Raw genomic sequence first — 23,040 nt, 5'->3', positions numbered from 1 at the left:
TTAAAGCACAAGGAACATAATGATTCGCTTTTGGTATAAAAGACAAAACACTAGTCGCCTAAAAGAGAAATTTACAAGACAGATCAGGAACAGCTTAGACTCTCCAGGTCCCAGAGAGAAAAACACCGTCCTCTTCCACAGAACATACCAGAGACACAGATCGTAGAATCTTTCTCTCTCTCTCTCTCTCTTTTAGATCCGATTCGATGCCGTCCCGTAGGCGTACCCTCCTCAAAGTCATCATCCTCGGCGATAGCGGGTTAGCTTTCTTCTCCCCCCAGATTCTATTTTCTCATGTTTGTATTTGCTCATCGCACGTGATTTGATGTTTTTCCGATGACTATACTGAGTGGCTTTATCTAAATCGTTTCCTGTGGGGTTTAGATACTCGTATGATTTGTTGATTTATCTCTTAGTATCATGCTGAATTTGATATTGAGGTTTACTTTCGTGTTGTTCATCAAAGACCACAACTTTACGAGGCTAATTTGAAAAAATTGAGCTGACCTAGTCTCAAACTTGGACGTTTTCAACTTGAGTTTTACTTTACCACGTTCTTAATGTATAAATTGTTTTCAGTTTATTTTATGTTTTCAGTTTATTTTATGTTTTCTTTTTTTATATTTTGACTCTTGGGTTTTTAACATGTAATTTTGCAAACTTTATGATTCCTAGGTTTTGTATGTTATTGCCGGCATTTTATTTGAGAAAACTTAGAGTTTTGCTTAACAGGATCATGGTGTAATCATCCTAGATAGATTTTTTTGATGTTATCTTCATTTGAGAGAAAACAAAAATCTGAACTTGTATGATTTGTGATTTTGCAGGGTGGGGAAAACATCTTTGATGAATCAGTATCCTTCTTTTGTTTCCAATGGACTAACAAGTAATACTGTAGTAGTTTGTTTAATGATTTGGCTGGATCTTTCTCGAAGTCAGATGAGTTTTCGCTTTTGTTTTTTGGTTTAACACGATTAACTTCAGATATGTTAATAAAAAGTTCAGCAACCAGTACAAGGCCACCATTGGGGCGGACTTCTTGACTAAGGAAGTCCAGTTTGAAGATCGTCTTTTCACTTTACAGGTTCTTACTTGAGCTTTAATCACTGAATTACATTAATTTTGCTTTTGCTGCTGTAGTTTGTATATTCAATAGATATTTTTTTGACTATGCGAGGTGTTGGTTTAAAAAACGCCAAGTACCTAATCAGTTTCTGCCAGACACTTCCAGGCTTACCTTTCTCGTGAATCATGCTTCCTATAATAATATTGCCATGCTTTTGTGCTAGTGTCAGGCAATCAGTAATTAGTTCTGAATAAGACAAGCCACTAGGATATTTTCATGTGGTTCTGAATAGCTTTTCTTGATAATTATAAAACCACAAATAAAAATAGCTCTGAACTGTTCCAAGGATTGTGATCACAGTGGTCAACCTTTCACATCTCAACAACTGGAGAGCTACACTCTTTGCTTGAACAAAGCTCACTTGTTTATGTGTGTTTGTTTCTGTCAATGGATGGGTTATTACAGATCTGGGATACAGCTGGACAGGAAAGGTTTCAGAGCCTTGGGGTAGCTTTTTACCGGGGTGCTGATTGCTGTGTTCTTGTATATGATGTCAACTCCATGAAATCATTTGACAATCTCAACAACTGGAGAGAAGAGTTTCTGATCCAGGTACACATTCAAGCTCTTCCTCACCTCTCACAATAGACAAAGCATTAACGCGATGCCTCTTACAGGCGAGTCCATCGGATCCAGAGAATTTTCCGTTTGTTCTTATCGGAAATAAGGTGGATGTCGATGGTGGAAACAGCAGAGTGGTATGATGTGCTTTACTTGATTCTCCATTGTGACATGAATGTCTCTGAGATGTAACATGAATGTTGACTTTTATAACAGGTTTCAGAGAAGAAAGCTAAAGCCTGGTGTGCTTCGAAGGGAAACATTCCCTACTTTGAAACCTCTGCTAAGGAAGGCACCAATGTGGAGGAGGCGTTCCAATGCATTGCCAAGAACGCGCTCAAGAGCGGAGAAGAGGAAGAGCTGTAAGTTTCATTACAAATCTGACTCCATGCATACATACATACGAGTTTGGTCTCAACGTTTTGTCTTTTTTTTTCTCTCTCTCTAGATACTTGCCAGACACAATCGATGTTGGGACAAGCAACCAACAGAGGTCTACAGGGTGCGAATGCTAAGGAGAGTATCTCTCCCGGAAGAATATGCTTTTGAGTTTAAACAATGGTGGAACGTGTCTCTCCTCCCATCACATATCTCTTTCTTCACCAGTTATCCCTAAACTTTATTTACATTACATGCTGTAAATTTGTTCTTTTGTGGGCTTAACGAACCCTTCAAAATGATTTGACTTGTCTAGCAAGTATTTGTTGTTTCTTTAAAAAAAAACACATATTTCCTATAAAAGACAAGAGAGCTCAGTGTTTGTTTGGTCCAATCTCAACCTCCTGGTTTGAGTTTCTAAGCTTACCCTTGGAGTCTCCCACCTAAAGCCACTAAAAAAGCTCATACATATCCTCCTCAAGCATCCCTTGGAGTATTAGCCAAGCTTCCATGACCAAATTCGAAATAAGTGAGTTTTTTTTAGTAAGTTTTGTATGCCTTTTCGTGCTGTAGGATATACCGCGCAGAAGATATGAGTTATTTTAGATCATAGTTTGATAGTGATCGACAGTGAAAGAGGTGATGAATAAGTCTCTCCTTCTCAGGTTCTAAGCCTCACTGGTTCCATATCATATGCTCTTCGAGTTTGATTCCATGCTTCGAGTACAAATCGCAAGTAATAAAGTAGACATACAAGTTGCATAAAAACAAATATTAAATGTTCAATGACACTCAAAGACTTTATAACCCCCTATAAAGAGATCAGCACAATGGTGACATTGTTATTGTGAGAAAGTGTTGCAGTCAGGTCTTCAGTTTTAAACTTAAGGTAACGTTCATCCAACAGTAGGACAATCTTATATAATTTCTCTGTACAGTTTATAAGCAAAAGTTCCACTAATGAAGCCACATGCTCTAATTTTGCATCCACACAGTGCTCTTCATTCCAAGAGGCTCCTCCATCTTTTGATCTCCAGCATTTGTTCACGTTAAAGCCTTGTAGTTTCAAGTATTTGTCAAGAAATACCACCTGTATAATAGAAAATACAAATTCGGTTTATGGGTATATTCGAACTCAATGATAGCTGAAAAAAAGAGAGGTTCATGGTAAATATATATACCGGCATGCGGAAAGGAGCCCTTCCACCTACTGTTAGCTTCTCTAAATCAGGTGAGTTTTGTAACAGTCTTTCGATGCCAGGAATAACATAGTGAGAGATCTTTGTATCAAGAGTCAATGCTTTGACCTTGAGCACCGGGAAAGGAACACCACGAATCTCAGCAAGAGATAAAATCTAACAGAATGCAAAACAATTCAAACGTTCTTAGAGAACTTATATAAATTACGTCTAATGAGAAAATAATCCATATAGAAGACATTGATAGTGCAATAATTAGAGTTAGAGAATGCAATAATATGAGGCCAAAAACATATATATGTACCTGAATAAAGTTTCTCCCTAGCTTAACCTTCTCTGCGTTCTTTAAATTTTCTAGCATCTTTAACACCACGACTTGGAGAAAATTAGCGTTGAAGTCAGAGTTCAATGAGACACAGGAAATTTCCAGCCTAGCTTCGGTTAAAGAAGCGACATCGACCAAAGAACATGATAACTGAGGGTCATACAGTCTGAGACAATGGATGTGTGGTGCCACAATCTGTCTTGGCCCCCGAACCGTTGTCATGTTACGTATTACTTCCAATGTTCTCAGACGTGGAGATTGGCTGAGATCAAGAACATTTAGTTCACCGCAGTGATACAATTTTAAGTATTCGAGAACCGGACAACCGGATAGAATCTTAGCCATGGATTCATCAGAGAGTCTACAAAATTTCAAGGATAACTTGTGCAAGGATGTCCAAGACACAGTGCACTGTGGAACAATCGTTTGGTTACGGCTTAACGTAATGTTGAGTCGTTTGAAAGAAGAAGTGTTATAGAAGAAATCAGGAAGCTTATAATGACTACGACTAGGGAAATTCAGGGAAAGATTCTCAAGGATCGGACAACCGGATAGAATCTTGGCCATGGATTCATCGGAGAGACTATAACAAGTCAATGATAAGTTCCGCAAGGATGTCCAAGACACAGTGCACTCGGGAGGAACAATTGTATGATAAAAGCTTAACTTAATGTTGAGTTGCTTGACAGACGAACTGTTGTAGAGGAAATCTGGAAGCTTATATCTATAATAATGATGAAGGAAATCCAGGGAAAGATTCTCAACGCTGTGTGACATGGCGAACTTGATCCACGTGTCCATGTATGGTATGTTCTTCATTACGTATTTTATTGTGAGGTGAAAACTCTTTGTCTTGGGAGCTGTGTAGCGAGTTAGGGCTTCGTTTACCGAAGCTGCAGTCGTCAGTGTACCGACATCTAAGGGGAGAGAAGGTACCTCGCACCAGACATGCCTCCATCGTCTAGACAAGAGGGAAGTTCTGATGGCTACTTTGGTGGTCGGAACAAAGCAGAGTATGTGTTGGAGGATCACATCTGGTAAATTGCTGATCAAGTCTTCAGCTCCTTCGATCTTCCTGTCGTCTGTCATCTTTGTTTGCAGTATTATCACTAGGGCACAGCTTTTATATTTAGGGCCCATCGATGTTTTTAATTACTTTTTTTTTCTAATCTCTTCCCAACTTTTATTTGTCAGTAAGATAATGGGCTTTCAGTTTTTGCACTCGTTCGTTATACAACACCAAAGTACTGTATGTATAATACACATCATACGCATTTAATTATTTTTTGACTGAGGCAAGCCGCTAGGATATGTTCATGTGGTTCTTAATGATTTTCTCTAAATTGTCCAAAGTGTTGCGTCTCATTTTACATTTGTAGGAGCTACCCTCTTTGCTTGTTCAAAGCTCACTTGTTTATGTGTGTTTTCTGTCAATGGGTGGGTTATTACAGATCTGGGATACAGATGGACAAGACAGGTTTCAGAGCCTTGGTGTAGCTTTTTACCGTGGTGGCCATTGCTGTGTTCTTTCCATGAAATCTTTTGACAGTCTCAACAACTGGAGAGAAGAGTTTCTGATCCAGGTACGTACACATTCAAGCCTTTTCTCACCCCTCTCTGTAAACAGAAATTTCACAATAGGCAGGCGCATTAGTGCAAGTGTAATAATCGGAAACAAGGTCGACGTGGATGGTGGAATCAGCAGAGTGGTATGATGTGCTTTACTCAATTTTTTTTATATGCTCTTAAAAAGTCCACTTATATGGGACTGAATTTTCTTTTATTGTGTTTCAAATTTCAATAGACTCGGATGTTAAATATTAAATAAATAAATAAAACATGTTCAATGACACTCAAAAGACTTTAACCCCTATGATTCACCATTCATATGATGTCAATCAACTTAGTGGTGGAGGAGAGCACAATGGTGACATTGCGATTGGGAGAGAGTGTTGGAACCACCACGTCTTCAGTTTTAAACTGAACGTAACGTTCATCCAACCGTACGTCCATCTTGTCTAATTTCTCAGTGTTTTTAAGAACAAGATCCACAAATGAAGTGACATGCTTTGGTTGTAAATTCCAACAAGACGTATTCCAGTTGAAACCATTTTTTGATCTCCAGCATTGATACGTATTCAAGGATTGCGATTTGAAGTATTCAGCAAGATGCACCCCCTCCTGTACAAACATGCCAAAAGTTCAAAACGGAATATATTTGAACTCGATAATAGCTAGAAAAAAAAGAGATTGTACGTATGGTAAAAATATACCAGTATGCTGCTGCAACTCCTTCCACTTATTATTAGCTTCTCTAAATCATGAGAGTTTTGTAAAAGTCTTTCTATACCAGGAATGACACACTGACAGATCATAGTATCAAGAGTCAATACTTTGACCTTGAACATCGGAAAAGGAACACCACCAATCTCAGCAAGAGATAAAATCTAACAGAATGAAAACAATTCAAACGTTCTTAGAGAACTTATATAAATTCAACGTCTAATGAGAAAATAATCCATATAGAAGACATTGATAAGTGTAACCAACTGATTTTTTAGGCATTAGAGAATGCAATAAATATGTACCTGAATAAAGTTTCCCCCAAGCTTAAGCTTCTCTGCGTTCTTTAACTTTTTTAGCATCTTTACCGTGCCTTGGAGAAAATCACCATTAAATTTAGGCTTCAATGGGATAGAGGAAATTTCCAGATTAGCTTCGGTCAAAGAAGCGATATCAACCAAAGAACATGATAAGTGAGAGTCATGCAAAATCTGGTTTGGCCCGCAAACGTTCACGAATGTTCTCAGACGTAGAGATTTGCTGAGATCAAGAACCTTTAGTTCACTGCAGTGATACAATGTTAAGTTCTCAAGGACAGGACAACCGGATAGAATCTTGGCCATTGATTCATCAGAGTCTACAAAATCTCAAGGATAACTTCTGCAAGGATGTCCAAGACACAGTGCACTCGGGAACAATCGTCTGGTAAGAGCCTAACGTCATGGTGAGTTGCTTGACAGAAGAACTGCTGTAGAAGAAATCAGGAAGCATATATCCATAATAATAATAATAACTACGAGAGAAATCGAGGGACAGATTCTCAACGTTGTGTGACATAGCGAACTTGATCAACCTAATTTCGATGTAGTAGGGTATGTTGTTTCTAGTGGGTGTTGTGAGCTTTACTATGAGCTGAAAACTCTTTGTCTTGGGAGCTGTGTAGCGAGTTAGGGTTTCTATTACCGGATCGGACGTCAGTGAATCGACATCTAAGGAGATAGATTGTACCTCGCACCATACATGCCTCCATCGTCTAGACAAGAGGGAAGTACTGATGGCTACTTTGGTGGTCGGAACAAAGCAGAGTATGTGTTGGAGGATCACATCTGGTAAATTGCTGATCTTGTCTACAGCTCCTTTGACTTTTCTGTCTTCTCTCATCTTAGTTTGCGATATTATTCTTAGGGCACAGCTTCTATATATATATATAGGACTTAAAGAAAACGTTACATATAGTTTCCTCTTTCTCAGTTCTTACAAATACTTAGGCTCAAATACTATTGTGGCCAGGAGGCCAGTGTCATCCGCTGGTGTTATACTATTATGAATGATCTGATGTGTATTTTTTGCTGATCAAGTCTACTGCGCCTTCGATTTTCCTGTCGTCGCCCATCTTAGTTTGTTACATGTATTCTTAAGGCGCAGATTTTATATATATAGTTCTCTAAAAAATCTAAAAAAATCTCACACTTCTCAGTCCTAGAGAACCTCATATTATCTCACAGATTATATATTTATATCCTAATGTAGTTTTATTAAACAGAAAAAAGTATTTTTTTAAAAAAACTAAGCTAGTCACATAGTGACATTTGGAAGTAAAATATCTTATGATTTTTTTTTATTTTTCATATAAAAAGAGCTTCATCCTTAAAGTATCTTCATTGGTGTTTTTGAACCAAATAATATTTATATTTAATTAAATCAAAATACTTTAAAATGTGAAACTATTTATTAACAGGCAGATGCCAAAAGAAATTGTAAAAATATTTTTTTCTAGAAAAGACTAATTTTTAAAGTTTCTTTCCTATATTTTTCTTTATTATAACTGCTAAAATTCATATAAATCTAGTAATAATGGGCTTCAGTTTTTGCACTCGTTATAGAACACCAAAGTATAATGAAAGCCTGAGCGTTCGGGTCTTCGGATCAGATTCGGACCGGTTTTTTTCGGGTCCAGATTTTTTTGGCTCTTAAATATTTAGATTCGATAGGTACTTAGAAATTTTTGGGTCCAGGTTAAAATGTCCAGTTATACTATAATCTTATCCATCATATGCATTGCGCTTAGGGATGTCGGGGAAAAAACCTATCATACCCGAACCCGAAAAAAAACCCGTCCATAAAAATTCTAGTATCCTATTATGAAAACCTGAATAAAACCTAAACCATTAGGACAACTCAAAATCAACCCTCTAATTTTAGGGTTATCCGCGGGCATCCAAATACTTTGTTACAGTTTGTTATTTTTTTCGAAACAACAGTTTGTTAATTTTATCTTAAATTATATACATGAGAAAACCAATTTTACTTATTTATGATGGAAAACATGATTTTATGTTTTGGTAGGAAAAAAAATCTGCGCTAGCTTTCTTATGAGAAAAACCGTCTACTCCGTCCCATTCACAACTGGAGTATGGGAAATCACAGAACTACTTTTTGTGGATTGTAAATATATATGGGAAAGTTCTTGTCCAAATCAATATCATTACATATAAGGAGACATGTGGCATGTGCTGTACGTTGAAAGCTCCTACTTAAACTAAGCTATGGGTGGATTTGTGGACCAGTTATAATTAGTTGTGGTTTTGTCTAGTATATATGTTTTTTTTTTTTTTTTGACTAAGTCTAGTATATATGTTCACAAAGTAAACTTATATATATATATATATATATACATAAAGTTTTTTTTGTTAGATTCGACATGAATCATGTGTATGCATGCTTATCATTGTGAACAAACGATTGTATTCATTGATTGCGGATCATGTATAGTTTGACCGTCGTCTATGTATATTAATGTTTGTAGCCGATTCAAGCAGCAGGCGACAAGTTTCATGACTACTGTATATGTATACTACTTACCAATTAAAATTTGAATTGAACAGATAATAAATGGGATACATATATATACGTAGGCTGTAGCAATCAAATGAAGCTACATATACATTAACCAATATCATACCTTCAAACGGTTGACCCATATATAAGAACCAATAAAATGGCAAAAGTTGTAAGATAATGATAATCTGAAAGTAAAGGCATTTTGGTTGAACGGTCATCTACAATACTAAAAGGAGAATATGGTGAGCAGATAGAGTGTCCACATCAGCATGGAAATTCTAACCAATGAAAAACATTCCTTTAGCCATGTCAGCACTTCTTGGACGAGATTTAGAGAAACTGGACCTATTTAGAGAAACTGGACCTTTGTTTGGCCCACTAGCCACATCATTCTCTTCTCTAACGAGTAGTTCAATCGTTTCCTCTTCACTTTCGTAAGTTTTCATAAAACTTACAATTCTTTCTCTGCGACACAAGAGAATTGTGCTTTCCTGGAACTGCTTCCGAGATGGTATTGAATACAAATGATCAGTCTTCTTCGCCATCGCTGTTAGGTCTGATTGGAGTTCGTCCTCTTCTGATGATCAATAGGCCTTATCCGGAGAGTGTGTTGCGAGATTTCTGCGTTGAAATACAGCCAGCATCTCCGCTCTGCTGCAGCTCAAGACTTCTGCTATTGACAGTTCAAAATTTTGCCTTTCTTTTCTTCAAATGTTGAATTACATGGTTTTGTTTTTGCTAAGTTGATTATGCATCCTGATTGCACTTGAAGTTCGTGGTTGGTTTCAATTTCTATGGACTTACATTGAAGACTTTCACATCTTATTTTGCAGTCAAAAGAAGCAGAATTGAAACACCAAACAATCTCATTGCACAGATTTGAGAGGCCGGTACTGGAAAGCAGAGTAAACATAAGGTAAAAAAGATTGGATCTGTGTTGTGTATCCAAAATCTTCTTCATCCATCTTTTAGATCTGAGGAGGATTGCTTATTTTGTAATAGTTTCCTTTAAAAAAATCTCGCTTATTAAATGAGATTATACACAGTGATTATATGTTTTTGTTGCTTTCATATTTGTTTTATCAGCAGCCTAATCTGTTTGATCAAAGAACTATATCATCTCATGGAGTCTGAAAAAAGTGGCTGGAACCTTTTGATATGAGTATGCGACTGTAGAAGTGGGCAAATGCAGAAAGCTAAAATAAAAAGATAGACGAGGCAAGTACTTAATCACCATCAGCTATATTTTATATTGAATTTTTTTAGAATCCGGATTGAGCTAGATGGTTGTTGAAGTTTTTGTTTACTATTGACATTGTTCAAGCGGCAAGGACTGTTCTCTTCTTCGTCAAGTTTACCTCAAGTGTCCACCATTCCAAAGAGGTACCTTATCACTTCCTTATTCACCTCTTTCCTACTCTTCTTATAATTGGAGATTGATTTGGTGGTGATGGCTAGGTTATGGTGTAAACCACAAAGATCAGGTATTGGACGTAAGAAAGTGTATACTCGCAGGTCAACCTCAATGAGCGAAGTCATTCTCTGCAAACCCAGATAGAGCTGTGTAGTCGGATGACCCAACTGACCGTTGAGGTAGAGTTTGTGGAGTTATAAACCTGCCAAGCGCACCGGTATCTCGCCCTGCAGGAAGTTAAGAGATAGATCCCGTCTTATAAGAAGGTTAGTTGATTACTTTTTTGCTTGGGAGATTCCTAAATCAATTAATTAGTGGAAACTTGAATTTACGTACGTTTTGCTTCATAGTGGTTTCAATGACTCCAAAACTTGAATTTACGTACGTTTCTTTTTATTTTAAAGAAACTTGAATTTACGTTTCTCTTTAAAACTAGACCATGGATTTACGTGGGTTTTAGTTTATCAAAGCTTGCACTGATTTATGTTCCGGTGATTTTGTATTTGTGATGCAGAAAGTTCAGATCCAGTTTTGGCTATTTTAGCAGAAAGGACAAAGGAGGACTAAATGAAGAATTAATGTAAGCCATCATATATTCTTCTGCAATACGCATTTTCTAGCTGTGAATATATTGGTAACGGAGTGCCATAAGCATGAACTATTTAATTCCTCAGTTATTTTCCTTGGAAAATTAAGTTTGAAAACCTCAGCATTGTGACGAACTCTCTAATTCAGTCTTAAGAACGAATGGGTCAGTTACTCAAGCATTGATTTTTCTGTTTTTGGGTATAGTCTAGAGAGGATCTTGATCCTTTCGACCACCATGATTCTTTGTTATGGTAAGTCTAATCTGACTCCCTGTCAGTTCCATAATATTTATAGATACTTTTAATGTATTTTTCAGGTACCAGTTAATAGGATTACCTTCTACAAGCCTCAGTGAAATTAAAACTTGATGGATCATTTTGAAAACGTTTGAGGTGGCTGTAATTGTTGTTTTGATAAGCGACTGTGACCGGATTACAAAAGACAGAACCAGAAGATGTTACTCACCAAGAAAACTCTTTGAAATCACACTCATCCAATCTTTCTCAACAAGTACGATCTTTGGAAGAGAAACCGAACGACTTCTTTTGACACACTGCGAGTGGTTCCAAGATTTCAGTCATGTGGTTAATCGTCACCGTCACCGTTCTAACACTACTTTGGATCAGCTCACTTTCTGTTATATGCGAGTTAGGGGTTACTCTACCATAACGGGGGGAAATGGTTGTTTCTTTGAGCAAGAGTTTGGACCCAACCCTGTTGATTCCTCTCTCAATTTAGTTATGGAGATTCTCAAATGAAGTGGGGAGAGAACCATTTGCATGATAGAATGCTCTATGTATAACACTAGACCAAGTTCTTCTCAAATTAATGTTTTAACATTACAAAAGTCTTACGTAAATGGTAATTACTTTCTTTAAAACAATCATTAAATTTCTTGACAAAGTAACTATGACTTGAACACCTACGACCATGGAGGGTTCTCACTGGGATGCTCGCATGAACATATTAACCATTTTAGCTGTCTCTGGTGGTACCACTAGGACAATATCCACCTGCTCACCCCACTTGGAATCTATCGACACAAAAATTCCAATGTTGCTCCAATTTTCAAACATAACTACCCATCCTTCCTACCTTTGATTGTGGAAATCATATTAATAAAAATTTCTGAGTTCACAAGTCTCTTCCTGTAGATATTTTTTATCGTTTGCCTTTCTCTTAACTTCTTTTATGAGCTTCACGATACCAGAGATGGTATGTCATTCCATTTTTTTAAGGATTTTTTTTGACAGCCACTTCTAAGGGTTAAAGGGTTAATGGCACACATATATGTATGTATTACTGCAGTACCCGTCGGGAATTATGTATCTCCTAAATATTGTTTTCATATTGGTCCAAACTTAAAGTTTTAACTCTTAATTCTACAACTAAGCTCCTAACTTTGACCTACTAACTACGAAATATGTATCTCCTAAATCTCCAAAAGTAGGTGAGGTCGTCACTTCTGCACAGTTCTACTTGCCTAAAATACCATAACTGTTTTCCTTGCACATGTAGTTTTAACATAATAATCCGGCATAAACTCGGTTTTTAAAATAAATTTTCTATTAATAAATTTAGGATTAGAGAGCGTGAACTTAAGGTACAAAAGATATAAATAAAACCACCACTACACTCAAATAATATATTGTCGACACCTAAATAAACCCTCAAACTAAAGAAATAATATTCTATGAATTTTGCCGACTGGCCATCAACAAATTATATATGTGAGTCCAAAGATTTGGATAAATTGGATCGTAAGTTTGTTACAATGAAAACCCAAGCTGACCATCCTCCTCAACAATTATAAAAATTAAAAAGGAATAGCTACTTAATAATTACGAAACACATAAACATACCATTACCATAAACAATTCCAGACTACCACCCACTAATTCGACAAACTAACGATCACCATGACTAATTTACCATATCATAATCACCGCTAAAACATTAAGTATGAAACCAAAGACAAAACATGCAACAAAAATGATAAATACTGCCACACAACACATGAAATATGCAACAAAAGCACAAGGTTTCGTGGTGTAGTTGGTTTTAGCACAAAAAAAAGAAACTAATAATAAACCATATCCCGAAGACCCTCATGGTTAAGACCTGAGTATGCGTAGCTGGTAAGGTGGGTTTGGAATAACATGTACACATCAGTTTTTATTTGGAATAAATCATTATAGCGAGAAACTTCGTAACACCACCTAATAATCAAACAACATCTAATAACACACTCCGCGCGAAGCGCGGACCACACCCTAGTCTCTATAAAATAAGATCGTAAAGTGGGTATATACTATATACATTTGAATATAAATTGAGGATGCCCTGTCTAACTGTCTTCGAAAAGTTTTTTTTTTCTTTTTCAATATAGGTTACAAAAGTGGTATGAACACTTGAATATGCTTAAAGTAAACCATGATTTTCACGCGACTCGTAAGCATGATATACGAATTAAATTATATAACCGAGTTTGAACGAAATAAATATATATAATATATCTCCTTAAGGATAATTTTTTTGAAAATTTTGAGTATCAAGAAAAACTTTGATATAAAAAAGAGTACAAATATAAAAGATTAGTTAATCAGTTTACTAACGGGCTTGGACCTTAAAGCCCAGCTATAGAGACGAGTTGTTTGCTCTCTCCGGCGGCCTCTCTCTATGCTCTGCATCAGCGCATGACGTCACGCTCCGCCTATGGTGACTTCATGCTGAAATCTTTGAATCTTGTCTGAAGCTTAGCATGAATTCCGTAAAACACGGGTTTTTGCATCACACTCGTTCCATTAAAGCTGGTTTAGCCCTGACAACAGTCTCCTCGAACCATCTCGTTAATATCTACTCAAGAAATGGCTTATTACAGGAAGCTCGGAAGGTGTTCGACGAAATGCCTGAGAGAAACGTTTACTCATGGAACGCTATGATCTCGGCCTACGTAAAGTCCAACGATTTGAAAGAAGCGAATAAACTGTTCAGAACGGTTATTTCTAAACGAGATTTGGTAACCTATAACACTCTGCTTTCAGGGTTTGCCAAAGCTGATGGGTGTGAGAGTGAAGCCATTGAGATGTTTGGTGAGATGCAAAGGAAAGAAGAGGACGGGGTTTGGATTGACGATTTCACTCTCACCATAATGCTCAAACTCTCTGCGAAGCTAACCAACGCGTTTTATGGTGAGCAGTTGCATGGCGTTATGGTGAAAACAGGGAATGATGCAAGCAAGTTTGCTGTGAGTTCTCTCGTTCACATGTACTCAAAATGTGGGAAGTTTAAGGAAGTTTGTAGTGTCTTTGATGGATCGTGTGTTGAGGTTATTGATGGTGTGGCTAAGAACGCGATGGTTGCTGCTTATTGTAGAGAAGGTGACATTGACAGAGCTTTGAGTATATTCTGGAGGAATCCAGAAATGAATAATACAGTTTCTTGGAATACATTGATTTGGGGATATGCGGAGAATGGATTTGATGAAGAAGCTTTGAAGATTGCTGTTAGTATGGAGGAAAGTGGGTTGAAATGGGATGAACACACAACCGCGGCTGTACTAAATGTTGTGAGTAGTTTGAAGAGCTTGAAGATTGGAAAGGAAGTGCATGGTCGGGTGGTGAAGATCGGATCATATTCTAATAAGTTTATAAGCAATGGGATTGTTGATGTTTACTGTAAGTGTGGAGATATGAAGTATGCAGAGTCTGTCCATTTGTTATATGGTTTTGGCGACTTGTATTCAACTTCTTCGATGATTGTGGGTTACTCGTCTCAGGGCAAGATGGTGGAAGCGAAGAGGTTGTTTGATTCTTTCTCCGAGAAGAATCTAGTGGTGTGGAGTGCAATGTTCTTGGGATATCTCAAAGTATGTCAACCTGATTATGTCCTTGAACTTGCACGTGAGTTTATAGCCAAGGAGAACAAAGTTACTGATTCTTCGGTCATGGTTAGCATCCTTGGTGCATGCTCTTTACAAGCTTCAATCGAACCGGGGAAGGAGATTCACGGTCACAGCTTGAGAACGAGGATTTTAATGGATAAGAAACTTGTGACTGCTTTTGTTGACATGTATTCAAAATGCGGGAACGTTGAGTATGCTGCAAAGGTCTTTGATAGTAGCTTCGAGAGAGATACAGTTATGTACAACGCTATGATATCTGGTTATGCTCATCATGGACATGACGAAAACTCTTTCCAGCTCTTTGAAGATATGACTGAAGCTGGACTCAAGCCGGATGAGATCACGTTTATAGCGCTCCTATCAGCTTGTCGTCACCGTGGCTTAGTTCTAGAGGGTGAGAAGTACTTCAAGTCGATGACAGAGGTTTGCAATATATCCCCCGAGGTTGGTCACTATACCTGCATGATAGATTTGTACGGAAAGACCAATAGATTAGACGAAGCCATAGAACTAATGAAAGGTATTGATGAATCTGAAGAAGATGCTGTTATTCTTGGAGCGTTTTTAAATGCTTGTAACTTGAACAAGAGTACAGAGCTTGTGAAGGAAGTGGAAGAGAAACTGTTAGACATTGATGGATGTAACGGGTCTCGGTATATTCACCTTGCTAACTCTTATGCCTCGTCTGGTAGATGGGATGAGATGAGACAGATACGGAATCGTATGAGAGGGAAGGAGCTGGGAAAGTTTTATGGGTGCAGCTGGGCATATATTGATAATCAACTTCATATGTTTAGGTCCTCTGATAGTTCGCATTTCAGAACTGAAGCTATATATTCTATGCTACATTTTGTGACTAAGGATTCGACTGAAATGATTGCTTAAGAAAGAGGTATCAATTTTTTGTACATTATTATAGAATACTCAGAGGACTTGAGGTCCATGTTCTCTGTTTGTTTTTGTGTAGTTTCACTGATTTTTAGTACTTGGATTCTTTTTCGCAGATAGCTTTCTCAGTGTTCTTCTCATCATCAGTGATTGTTGGTCATCACTGTTTTGAGTGTCCACATTCTGTTTTACTTGCCTCTGTTGGATGATCGCTCTTTTGAAGCTGTTGCATCAGCCAGAAGATTCAGAAGCAAGAAACCTAAGCTTTCTTATCCAAAGTGGTTGTATAAAACTTCCTCCATTGATGGAATCATGGAAGGGCATGTTAAGTCTTAACTTAGCTCACCCATACAAGGTCATGTGAGTGCTAATGGAACCTCTGTTTTGTTTTCATTACTCATTGTGCCGTTTAACATGTTCTAGAGCTGAATGTATGTTTCCTTTTTGCAATCACTCTTACTAATACTTTTTTTTGTTTTATTATTTTGAAGAAATCAAGCAACACAATACAATGGAGTTAAGACAACAACTGAAACAACATCACACACCAACACAGAACAACAACGGCAACAGAAACAGTACAAGAACAATGGATTCATAAAAGAAAATCAAAACACAAAGCGAAACCTTCGAAAAGGAAACCTGTCTTAGCAAGTTGCACCAGATAATCCACACTTCTCCGGGAGTTTAGAAGCGAGGTCGAGGTCGATCGAACTGAGAAAAGGATTGGTTTTGGTTTTCTGCTTGCAGAGACACTGGAAGTCAGCCTTTGACAGGGCAGTGCAGCAAGGGCCCTTGGGATCAATCGCGGAGGTCACTGGGTTCTTACTCTGCACATAGGGCTTGCAAGAGTACAGATCAGAAACGCTCATACCACAGAACTCTCCCGTTGCTGCCGTGAGTGTCAAGGCAAGAACCAAGGTAATAAGGACAAGCTTAGTGTTTGGCTCCATTGCTTTGAGTATTTTGAGAGATTGTTTTGCAAGTACTAGATGGTTTGCTATTTCTTAGCTTAGGATAGGCTAGGTTACCTGCTTCAAATGGTTTATATAGAGAGGATAGGCACGTTACTGGTGAGATTAGATCTATAAAATTATCATAATAACTTGAAAACATGGGTCCCTAGTATCATATAAGACAATAATCTTGTGACTAATCTCAGAACTAATCTCATGTGCATATCTATTTAAGTGCATATGTAGGGGAATATCGAATGTATGAGATGGTCTATACTATACATGTAGATGTAGTGTAATCGATATTCTTTTGTTGTCTTATGATACTTTTAATGTAATATAAAGTAAGAACACCCGTGAGACATTGGCATTACTTTCGTTCCAATGTGCTAACTTGTCACGGGCCTTCTTTGGTGTCCTCAAACTTTATTGGGGACTCAAATTTAATTGCTTTCATATGCAACTTCTTGTACTTTTGATATATCTTGGACGTATTATCCTATCCCAATTTGACAATTTTTTATTGAGAATAAACGATATTTTATTCTGCTTGTGGTGAAACTGTAGTGCTTCTGTGAGTTAAGTAGCAGTCAAAGGTGTCTTATGGTTGTATTTTTGTGTTCTGTACCTGCCAAGCTGTGAGCTAACATGTGTAGATGAATCAATGAAGACATATAAGATAAGAGTAAGAGTTCATTTATTGCAGCTTGGATTCACATTTCATAAGTAGAAGTTGGATAGAGTCTTAACCTCAAAATATATACTAAAAGAAAAACATTATTCCATCATGCGAAATGACATAACATTAAAAGTTCAATTTTTTACTATAGAAGCTTTTCTTTGCAGTCTCAACAAGAGGCGCAGGACGAAGATTGAAATGAGTAGCATAGGTCAAGTAGGCACAGACCAAAGAGACATATATCTTGAACCAGATCATCGACGAGAAGAAGGTGAGATGCGTGCAGATGATCGTGAACACAATCACCGCCAAGCAGTTTATGAGTTGCTTTATTGTGCTGAACTCTTTTTCTGTTCCTTCGTTAGGGAAATGGCCACGAGAGTAGAACTCACTGAGCAGCTGGTCTTTGATCTGGAATGTGTTCATTAACCAAGCATTGATTTCCTTTTCTTCATTTGGGATTTGGTTTTGGCTGATTCGACGGATGTGGATGTGAACTTCTGATGGTTCAGTACCATAGACATTGTCTAAGAAAGACGGACAACGGGTTTTGTAACCGATGGTCACATCATAAACTGCAACAAGTGCAAATAGTTGCAAAAGAGTTTGGTTAAATCACTGATGCAAACCAGCAAAAGTATATAAACAAACCTGCATCAAGTGAGGAATCCAATTCTTCCAAGCAGGAGACAAAACCTTTTGTCTTGGGAAGCAACACATTGTTCAGTTCTGGAAGGCCATTCTCAGCTGCAAACTTCTTGCTCCTTTCGCATTTAGCCTCTCTGCATGGTAAAAATGCTTTTAACCAAAAGGTTTCTAAAGAAGTCCAAAGAAGAGGGGAACTTACGTGTAATCTGTGCCCTCGGGAAAAAGACCAAGCCATAAACCATCTCGAGGATCCTTAAAACTGGAAACCATCTGCCTCAAGTTTGCTTCATCTACTTTCCATTTCCGCTCAACGGGGATAAACTCAAAGAGGTGAAACGCCCAACCGAACAGAGGCAACTTCATCAGACTGCTCTTAAGGACATACTTCATATTCCCAATCTGACCTTTACGCAGTGCAAGATCCCAGAAGTACATCCAGTCAACCTCTGTTCGGTGATTGGCAATGAGCAACACTCGTGACTCACAAGGAACCTTATCCCCTGAGAAGATAACTTTGGTTCTATTGATCTTCTCAAAGAGGAAAGGCCACAAGGCGAGCCAGGAGCCAAAGAAGAAATAAACACATTTACGGCTGTAGTGTAAGCTGAAAAGCCTCATCACTACAGCTGATAGGAACCCCCAGAAAATCAACATCATAAAAGCTGTTGAAACCAACACCATCAGACATATGATACCTCTTAACATTCTTATCAGAGACAGGTTATTAGAGTTTTTAAGTTTCTTTTCCATTTTGTGACACCTTAAAGATAATCTATATCCCCCTCCTGTTGTGTGTGTTCTTGATTCAATAAATATTGAATTTCACCAATCTGGTGTTACCATAGATTAGTCACCATTAGAGATCATATGGTGATAACATCAGAACAGATTTCTTGGCAAACATACTCACCTGCAGTTATATGATCAAAGACTTTAGGAAAATATTTTAGGATGATAAAGAATTTAAGCACTTGACATAACACAATATATTGATCAAAAGAGAAGCAAACTATGGAAAAAATGTCTTGAACTTTTTTTAAAAAGACTCGAAGCTGAGAAATCCTTAATGTTTAATTACTTAACACACTAAGGGTTGAGAGATTAATTAATAGATTAAAAAAAACTAAGAATCTGACTTATAGCTGGATTTAAAATATAAAAAAAGAAAGAAGCTTTATTTTTAGAAGCATCTCGTATATTATATACACTGTAAAAAAAGAAAAAAAAAAACTTCCGACCATGATAGCTCAAAACTCAGGAAGGAATTAAAAAAATAAACAATCAGACAAGAGAACATTACAAACTTACAAAAAAATAATCAGAATACAATGCAAGTTGTAAAATCCACCCACCTATCAAGATTTTTATATATTTTCAGAAAGTTTGCTGGAAAGGAGATAGAAGAAGAAGACAGCTTACCACCTATCATGAAGCTTCGGGGGTTTTATAAACAGTGGAGAAAGGTGTATTAATGGCCGAGAGAAAAGATCACCAAGGAGTCAAGGGACTACGACCGGTTTTGAAAAAGGGCTCGGAGGTGGTTGTTAATTACGGCTTATGCCACCACTCTTGTACAAAGAACCCAACAACGGAAGGTGCGGAAATTTAAACTACTGTCCGCTCCTCTTTCGCTAATATTAGATTCTACCACGTCACCGTCCTTGTTTGTTCATCCTTTTTTAATACTAGCTAGCTTTTTAATGTTGTGTGTTTTCTTCGTTTCTTTTTTTTTTTGGTAATATCTTCGTTTCTTTTTTGCTTGTTGGTTTTTCGTTTGGTGTTTGTTACCTTCTACTTTTAAATTTGATTACCATTAAAAAATGTTTTTTTTTTTGAAATAACTCGTAGATTGTGAGTCTTCCATTCTCGTTTGGCTTAAAAAGCTTCATACTACTAATTTAATGCCTTAATTTTGGCATTCAAGGTGATATAATAAGTTATGACGCCTAAATAATTCCGTGGTCTTTTTCATTGGTTTTCTTATGTGGCACAAAATGAAAAGTTTTGAAATAATATCCTACTATATAAAAGGAGCTATTTTGGGGGCTTCTAAGGTGTGCCACATAGGCAGAAAATTCATGGCCAATCAATCTACCAGCTCATCTCAGACTGGACTGATATCCATGTCAATTACGAAGCCCAAACAATTTATTTGAATCCCAGTCAATACTGAAGTCAGCCCAATATCCACTTACGGTATATGATATCAAGAAACTAAGAAGCTCATTCTATTTTATGAAATTACATGCTTTTGTTTAGTCTTTCGCCACAGTGACCGGAGGCGTGTTGAATCACAAAGCTTCTCACGCATCCCATTATTATGCTATTTCAATTGAGGTTCTTAGTGTTGTTCTAACTTATATTTAAAATTAAATTTTATTAAATGTTATAGATTTTACTATTATCTTAATAAAATTTAATATAGATTTGATATATATTATATCAAATTGTATAAGACTAATAAAAATGATATAAAAGCTTTAGTAATACAAATTATATAATTATATAAAAATAATAATATTACTAAATCTGGAATGTTATATATGAATATATATTTATTTTATAGATGATGCATAAGATATTACCAACATTAAATAAAATTATCCATCTCATGTTTATTTTTTTAATTGTAGAGATGACATGTAGCAAAATTCCCAAAATGACCCTAATACCCTAGATATATAGAAAATATAAAAAAATTGAAATATAATACAGTAATTATTTGTAGATCCAAACTGGTACGTTTAACTTTATGGGACAAGGAGACGTCTAATTTCAGGGAGTTAAATCGTATATCTACCAGGAAAAACCAAATCGTAATCATCACAAGTATCATTCTACGGTTACATGAAGGTAATAAACTAAACATAAAGTTTATGTCAAACTAAATGCTTACAAATATTTCACTTTTTCAGGGAAACTATCACTCACAACCACACCTGGATCGCGTTTCTACTTTAACAATGATATTGATATCATACAATACTTCCAAAAGAGGAATAAATTGCTATCCTAAGCCTCATAGCAACCGGCACCAGTCAACTTTTTTAAAATTTACGTTACAGCTTTCTACGTCAATTAAATAGGCACATTCAAATACTATTTTTTCTTACGAATATTAAATTCATCAACATAATTTATTATTCAAACTTACTTTAGTTTATAAAAAACTTGATCACCGTTTCCAACGTCTTCGCATTATAAAAGAAACAAAACTTAACTTACACTTTCAGAAACTTCAAAACTCTCAATTTTAATTAAACTGTTCTTTAATTAAACATCTAATCCGCGCGAAGCGCGGACACGGGCTCTAGTCCTACTATATAAAAGAGACTAAATTCAAGTCTTTTGGGACTATCCACCTCATCCAAAATATTCTCATCAAAAAAAAAACTAAAAATAGACGTCATTTAGAAAATAATTAACTAACATAAGACTTTTGATATTTCTAGAAATTTCAAATTTGTAACTGCTAATTTATTAATAGAATCATATATCTATATTGAATTATGTTATATTTTTAATCGTTAGACTTCAAGGGTAAATAAATTATTAATTTATAATATATATAGTTTATAACTTTATATTGTAGTTATAAATAAAGAGAAAATAACCGGGGAGGGTGAAGAAGCTCATGTAAAATTATGTAATTAAAATGGTAAAATGGTGAGTATGATGAGGTGAATCTAAGAAAATTTGTTGTACAAATTATGGTGCTTTCTTCGTCCACTATAATGATTTAAAATAAAATATATATTCACATAAATAAGTCAATATTTGTTGTTTTTTTTTTGGTAAGATGTTAAGATTATCATTTTCTGAAAGGTTACACTGTTGTTTTTAAACAACTTATTACAGCAAGGAAACACAAAAACAACCAACAACAACTCAAGGTAAAAAAAACCTCAAGGAGGTCTTATACAAGAAAGATAAAAAGAAGTAGAGAAAAGGAGAAAGAAAAACTTGCCGGGTAAGAGAGGAGACGGTCACGCATCATACGGTCGAGAGAGGCAAGGATGACTGATGAAGGTGAGGAGACAGCTGTGAACACACGAGCATTACGCTCTTTCCACAGCAGGTGGATGGCTGACTGAAAGTATAGCTTGATGACTGGAGTAGCATGCGCACCTGCGTTGACGCGAGGTTGATTGATTCAGGCTGCAACAGAGTGTAGATCGGCCGGAGGAGAAATCCAAACTTCAGCAGCAAAAGGCTCCCATATCAAGCGAGAGAAAGAGCATTCAAAGAAGAGATGATGGTGAGTCTCTATTTCCAGATTACAAAGGACGCACGTTCCTGAGACATTTAACCCCCAACGCCTCAAGCGATCCTTGGTTGGCAGTCTTCTCCGCAAAGCCAGCCATGATATAAACGTATTACGTGGAATATGTTCCTTGAACCAAATAGTCTTGTGCCAATATTTGTTGTTGATAGTGTTTATATTCTTTTCTGACTTTAGTATCCATATTTTTTAGTAAACTGATCCAAAGAGATTAGTTTGTGGAGCTAACCAAACGAGGATTATAGTGTTTACTTTGGAAAAAGTAATAGTTTGAATGATAGATGGCGTGCGTGCTTTTTCACATGGAAATCTGCACATATATTAAAATTGTAAGATTTGAATCATAGAGAAAATATAGTGTATATGACTGAAGTTGGTCCATTCTGAAACTAAAGATGACTATAATTCTTCTTTGTCAAAATGCATAGATGTGAATCTTATATGAATAGAGTTCTCCATTGCTTATAGCAGTGTAATAAACTCCGTGTGTAAAGGAAAAAAAATGTTATATAAGTGAAAACAAAAATTATGATTTTTTTTCTTGTGCCTATAGGCTCTTCGCAATTTGAAGAAGAAAGAACATATTGTGTAAAAATTTTTGGCTCGGTCAAATTTTATCCAGTTGTTTATAAAACTGTTGTTATCTGATTCATGTAATTTTTCAGTGTTGATTTAAAAGCCCAAAAATCCATCTATACTGACTTTTTGATATTTTTTTCTGTGATTTAAATTTAAAAAGAGATAAAACTTTCGATAAGTTATGTAAACTCAGAAAAAGTATTTAGCTTTAGAAAGCATTTACATGTTTCAAACTTATAATATATATTTATATATATAATGTTTAAAATTATGCCTATAAAACTTTTTGTAAAATGTGTCTGAATATGTTTTTCTTCTTTAATGTGTTAATCGTATTATATATAACATTATTTTAAAATTTCAAAAAGTTTATGTCACATACAAAAAAT

General features: G+C 36.3%; 4 protein-coding genes, 1 long non-coding RNA gene and 1 pseudogene across 8 annotated transcripts; 3 read left to right on the top strand and 3 right to left on the bottom strand.

Annotated features, from left to right (window-relative positions):
• The first annotated feature begins 37 nt into the window (after positions 1-37).
• Positions 38-2,459, top strand: LOC125608966 (ras-related protein RABG3f). The gene is made up of 7 exons (XM_048779632.1): positions 38-259; positions 828-854; positions 985-1,084; positions 1,532-1,678; positions 1,744-1,824; positions 1,904-2,049; positions 2,136-2,459. The coding sequence occupies exons 1-7, from the start codon at positions 207-209 to the stop codon at positions 2,200-2,202; spliced, it is 621 nt and encodes a 206-aa protein (XP_048635589.1). The 5' UTR covers positions 38-206; the 3' UTR covers positions 2,203-2,459.
• On the bottom strand, positions 2,326-5,290 carry LOC125608965 (putative F-box/LRR-repeat protein At3g18150). The gene is made up of 4 exons (XM_048779631.1): positions 4,257-5,290; positions 3,569-4,025; positions 3,247-3,420; positions 2,326-3,155 (listed from the first exon to the last, which is right to left on the bottom strand). Exons 1-4 carry the CDS (start codon positions 4,727-4,729, stop codon positions 2,877-2,879), a joined length of 1,383 nt encoding a protein of 460 aa, XP_048635588.1. The 5' UTR covers positions 4,730-5,290; the 3' UTR covers positions 2,326-2,876.
• Positions 5,291-5,303: 13 nt separating this feature from the next.
• On the bottom strand, positions 5,304-7,132 carry LOC125608964 (annotated as a pseudogene).
• Positions 7,133-8,729: 1,597 nt separating this feature from the next.
• On the top strand, positions 8,730-11,598 carry LOC106345236. Of its 2 annotated transcripts, none has more exons than XR_007339504.1 (6): positions 8,730-9,395; positions 9,547-9,629; positions 9,803-10,096; positions 10,172-10,393; positions 10,642-10,707; positions 11,032-11,598. It is a non-coding gene; the product is annotated as an uncharacterized LOC106345236 (long non-coding RNA). The 2 variants fall into 2 exon arrangements; XR_007339503.1 differs by having other exon boundaries at positions 8,733-9,395; positions 9,800-10,096.
• A 1,679-nt stretch (positions 11,599-13,277) lies between these two features.
• Positions 13,278-17,009, top strand: LOC125608962 (putative pentatricopeptide repeat-containing protein At3g18840). Its single transcript, XM_048779626.1, has 3 exons — positions 13,278-15,511; positions 15,624-15,867; positions 15,999-17,009. Exon 1 carries the CDS (start codon positions 13,477-13,479, stop codon positions 15,502-15,504), a length of 2,028 nt encoding a protein of 675 aa, XP_048635583.1. The 5' UTR covers positions 13,278-13,476; the 3' UTR covers positions 15,505-15,511; positions 15,624-15,867; positions 15,999-17,009.
• A 134-nt stretch (positions 17,010-17,143) lies between these two features.
• LOC125608963 (probable 1-acyl-sn-glycerol-3-phosphate acyltransferase 5) lies at positions 17,144-19,444 on the bottom strand. Of its 3 annotated transcripts, none has more exons than XM_048779629.1 (4): positions 19,210-19,444; positions 17,990-18,700; positions 17,794-17,924; positions 17,144-17,717 (listed from the first exon to the last, which is right to left on the bottom strand). In XM_048779629.1, the coding sequence occupies exons 2-4, from the start codon at positions 18,538-18,540 to the stop codon at positions 17,269-17,271; spliced, it is 1,131 nt and encodes a 376-aa protein (XP_048635586.1). In that variant the 5' UTR covers positions 18,541-18,700; positions 19,210-19,444; the 3' UTR covers positions 17,144-17,268. The 3 variants fall into 3 exon arrangements, with proteins under 3 accessions (XP_048635586.1, XP_048635584.1, XP_048635587.1); XM_048779627.1 differs by having other exon boundaries at positions 19,143-19,337; XM_048779630.1 differs by having other exon boundaries at positions 19,099-19,225.
• Positions 19,445-23,040: the final 3,596 nt, after the last annotated feature.

This window comes from Brassica napus, chromosome A5 (genome assembly GCF_020379485.1).
Source record: "Brassica napus cultivar Da-Ae chromosome A5, Da-Ae, whole genome shotgun sequence".
Taxonomy (NCBI): Eukaryota; Viridiplantae; Streptophyta; class Magnoliopsida; order Brassicales; family Brassicaceae; genus Brassica; species Brassica napus.
Note: the sequence above shows the minus strand (reverse complement) of the source record. Positions and strands in the feature narration are given on the sequence as shown.

Bases quoted from the DNA above. Each gene is read 5' to 3' on its own strand.
- LOC125608966 (XM_048779632.1), top strand. From the start codon at position 207: ATGCCGTCCCGTAGGCGTACCCTCCTCAAAGTCATCATCCTCGGCGAT. The intron at 260-827 runs GTTAGCTTTCTT...GTGATTTTGCAG, and splicing joins ATCATCCTCGGCGATAGCGG to GGTGGGGAAAACATCTTTGA. The intron at 1,679-1,743 runs GTACACATTCAA...TGCCTCTTACAG, and splicing joins GAGAAGAGTTTCTGATCCAG to GCGAGTCCATCGGATCCAGA.
- LOC125608965 (XM_048779631.1), bottom strand. From the start codon at position 4,729: ATGGGCCCTAAATATAAAAGCTGTGCCCTAGTGATAATACTGCAAACA. The intron at 4,026-4,256 runs GTTAAGCTTTTA...CATTACGTTAAG, and splicing joins GTCAAGCAACTCAACATTAA to CCGTAACCAAACGATTGTTC. The intron at 3,421-3,568 runs GTACATATATAT...GCATTCTGTTAG, and splicing joins TAGGGAGAAACTTTATTCAG to ATTTTATCTCTTGCTGAGAT.
- LOC125608962 (XM_048779626.1), top strand. From the start codon at position 13,477: ATGAATTCCGTAAAACACGGGTTTTTGCATCACACTCGTTCCATTAAA.
- LOC125608963 (XM_048779629.1), bottom strand. From the start codon at position 18,540: ATGGAAAAGAAACTTAAAAACTCTAATAACCTGTCTCTGATAAGAATG. The intron at 17,925-17,989 runs GTAAGTTCCCCT...TTTACCATGCAG, and splicing joins CCCGAGGGCACAGATTACAC to AGAGGCTAAATGCGAAAGGA. The intron at 17,718-17,793 runs GTTTGTTTATAT...CACTTGTTGCAG, and splicing joins GGATTCCTCACTTGATGCAG to TTTATGATGTGACCATCGGT.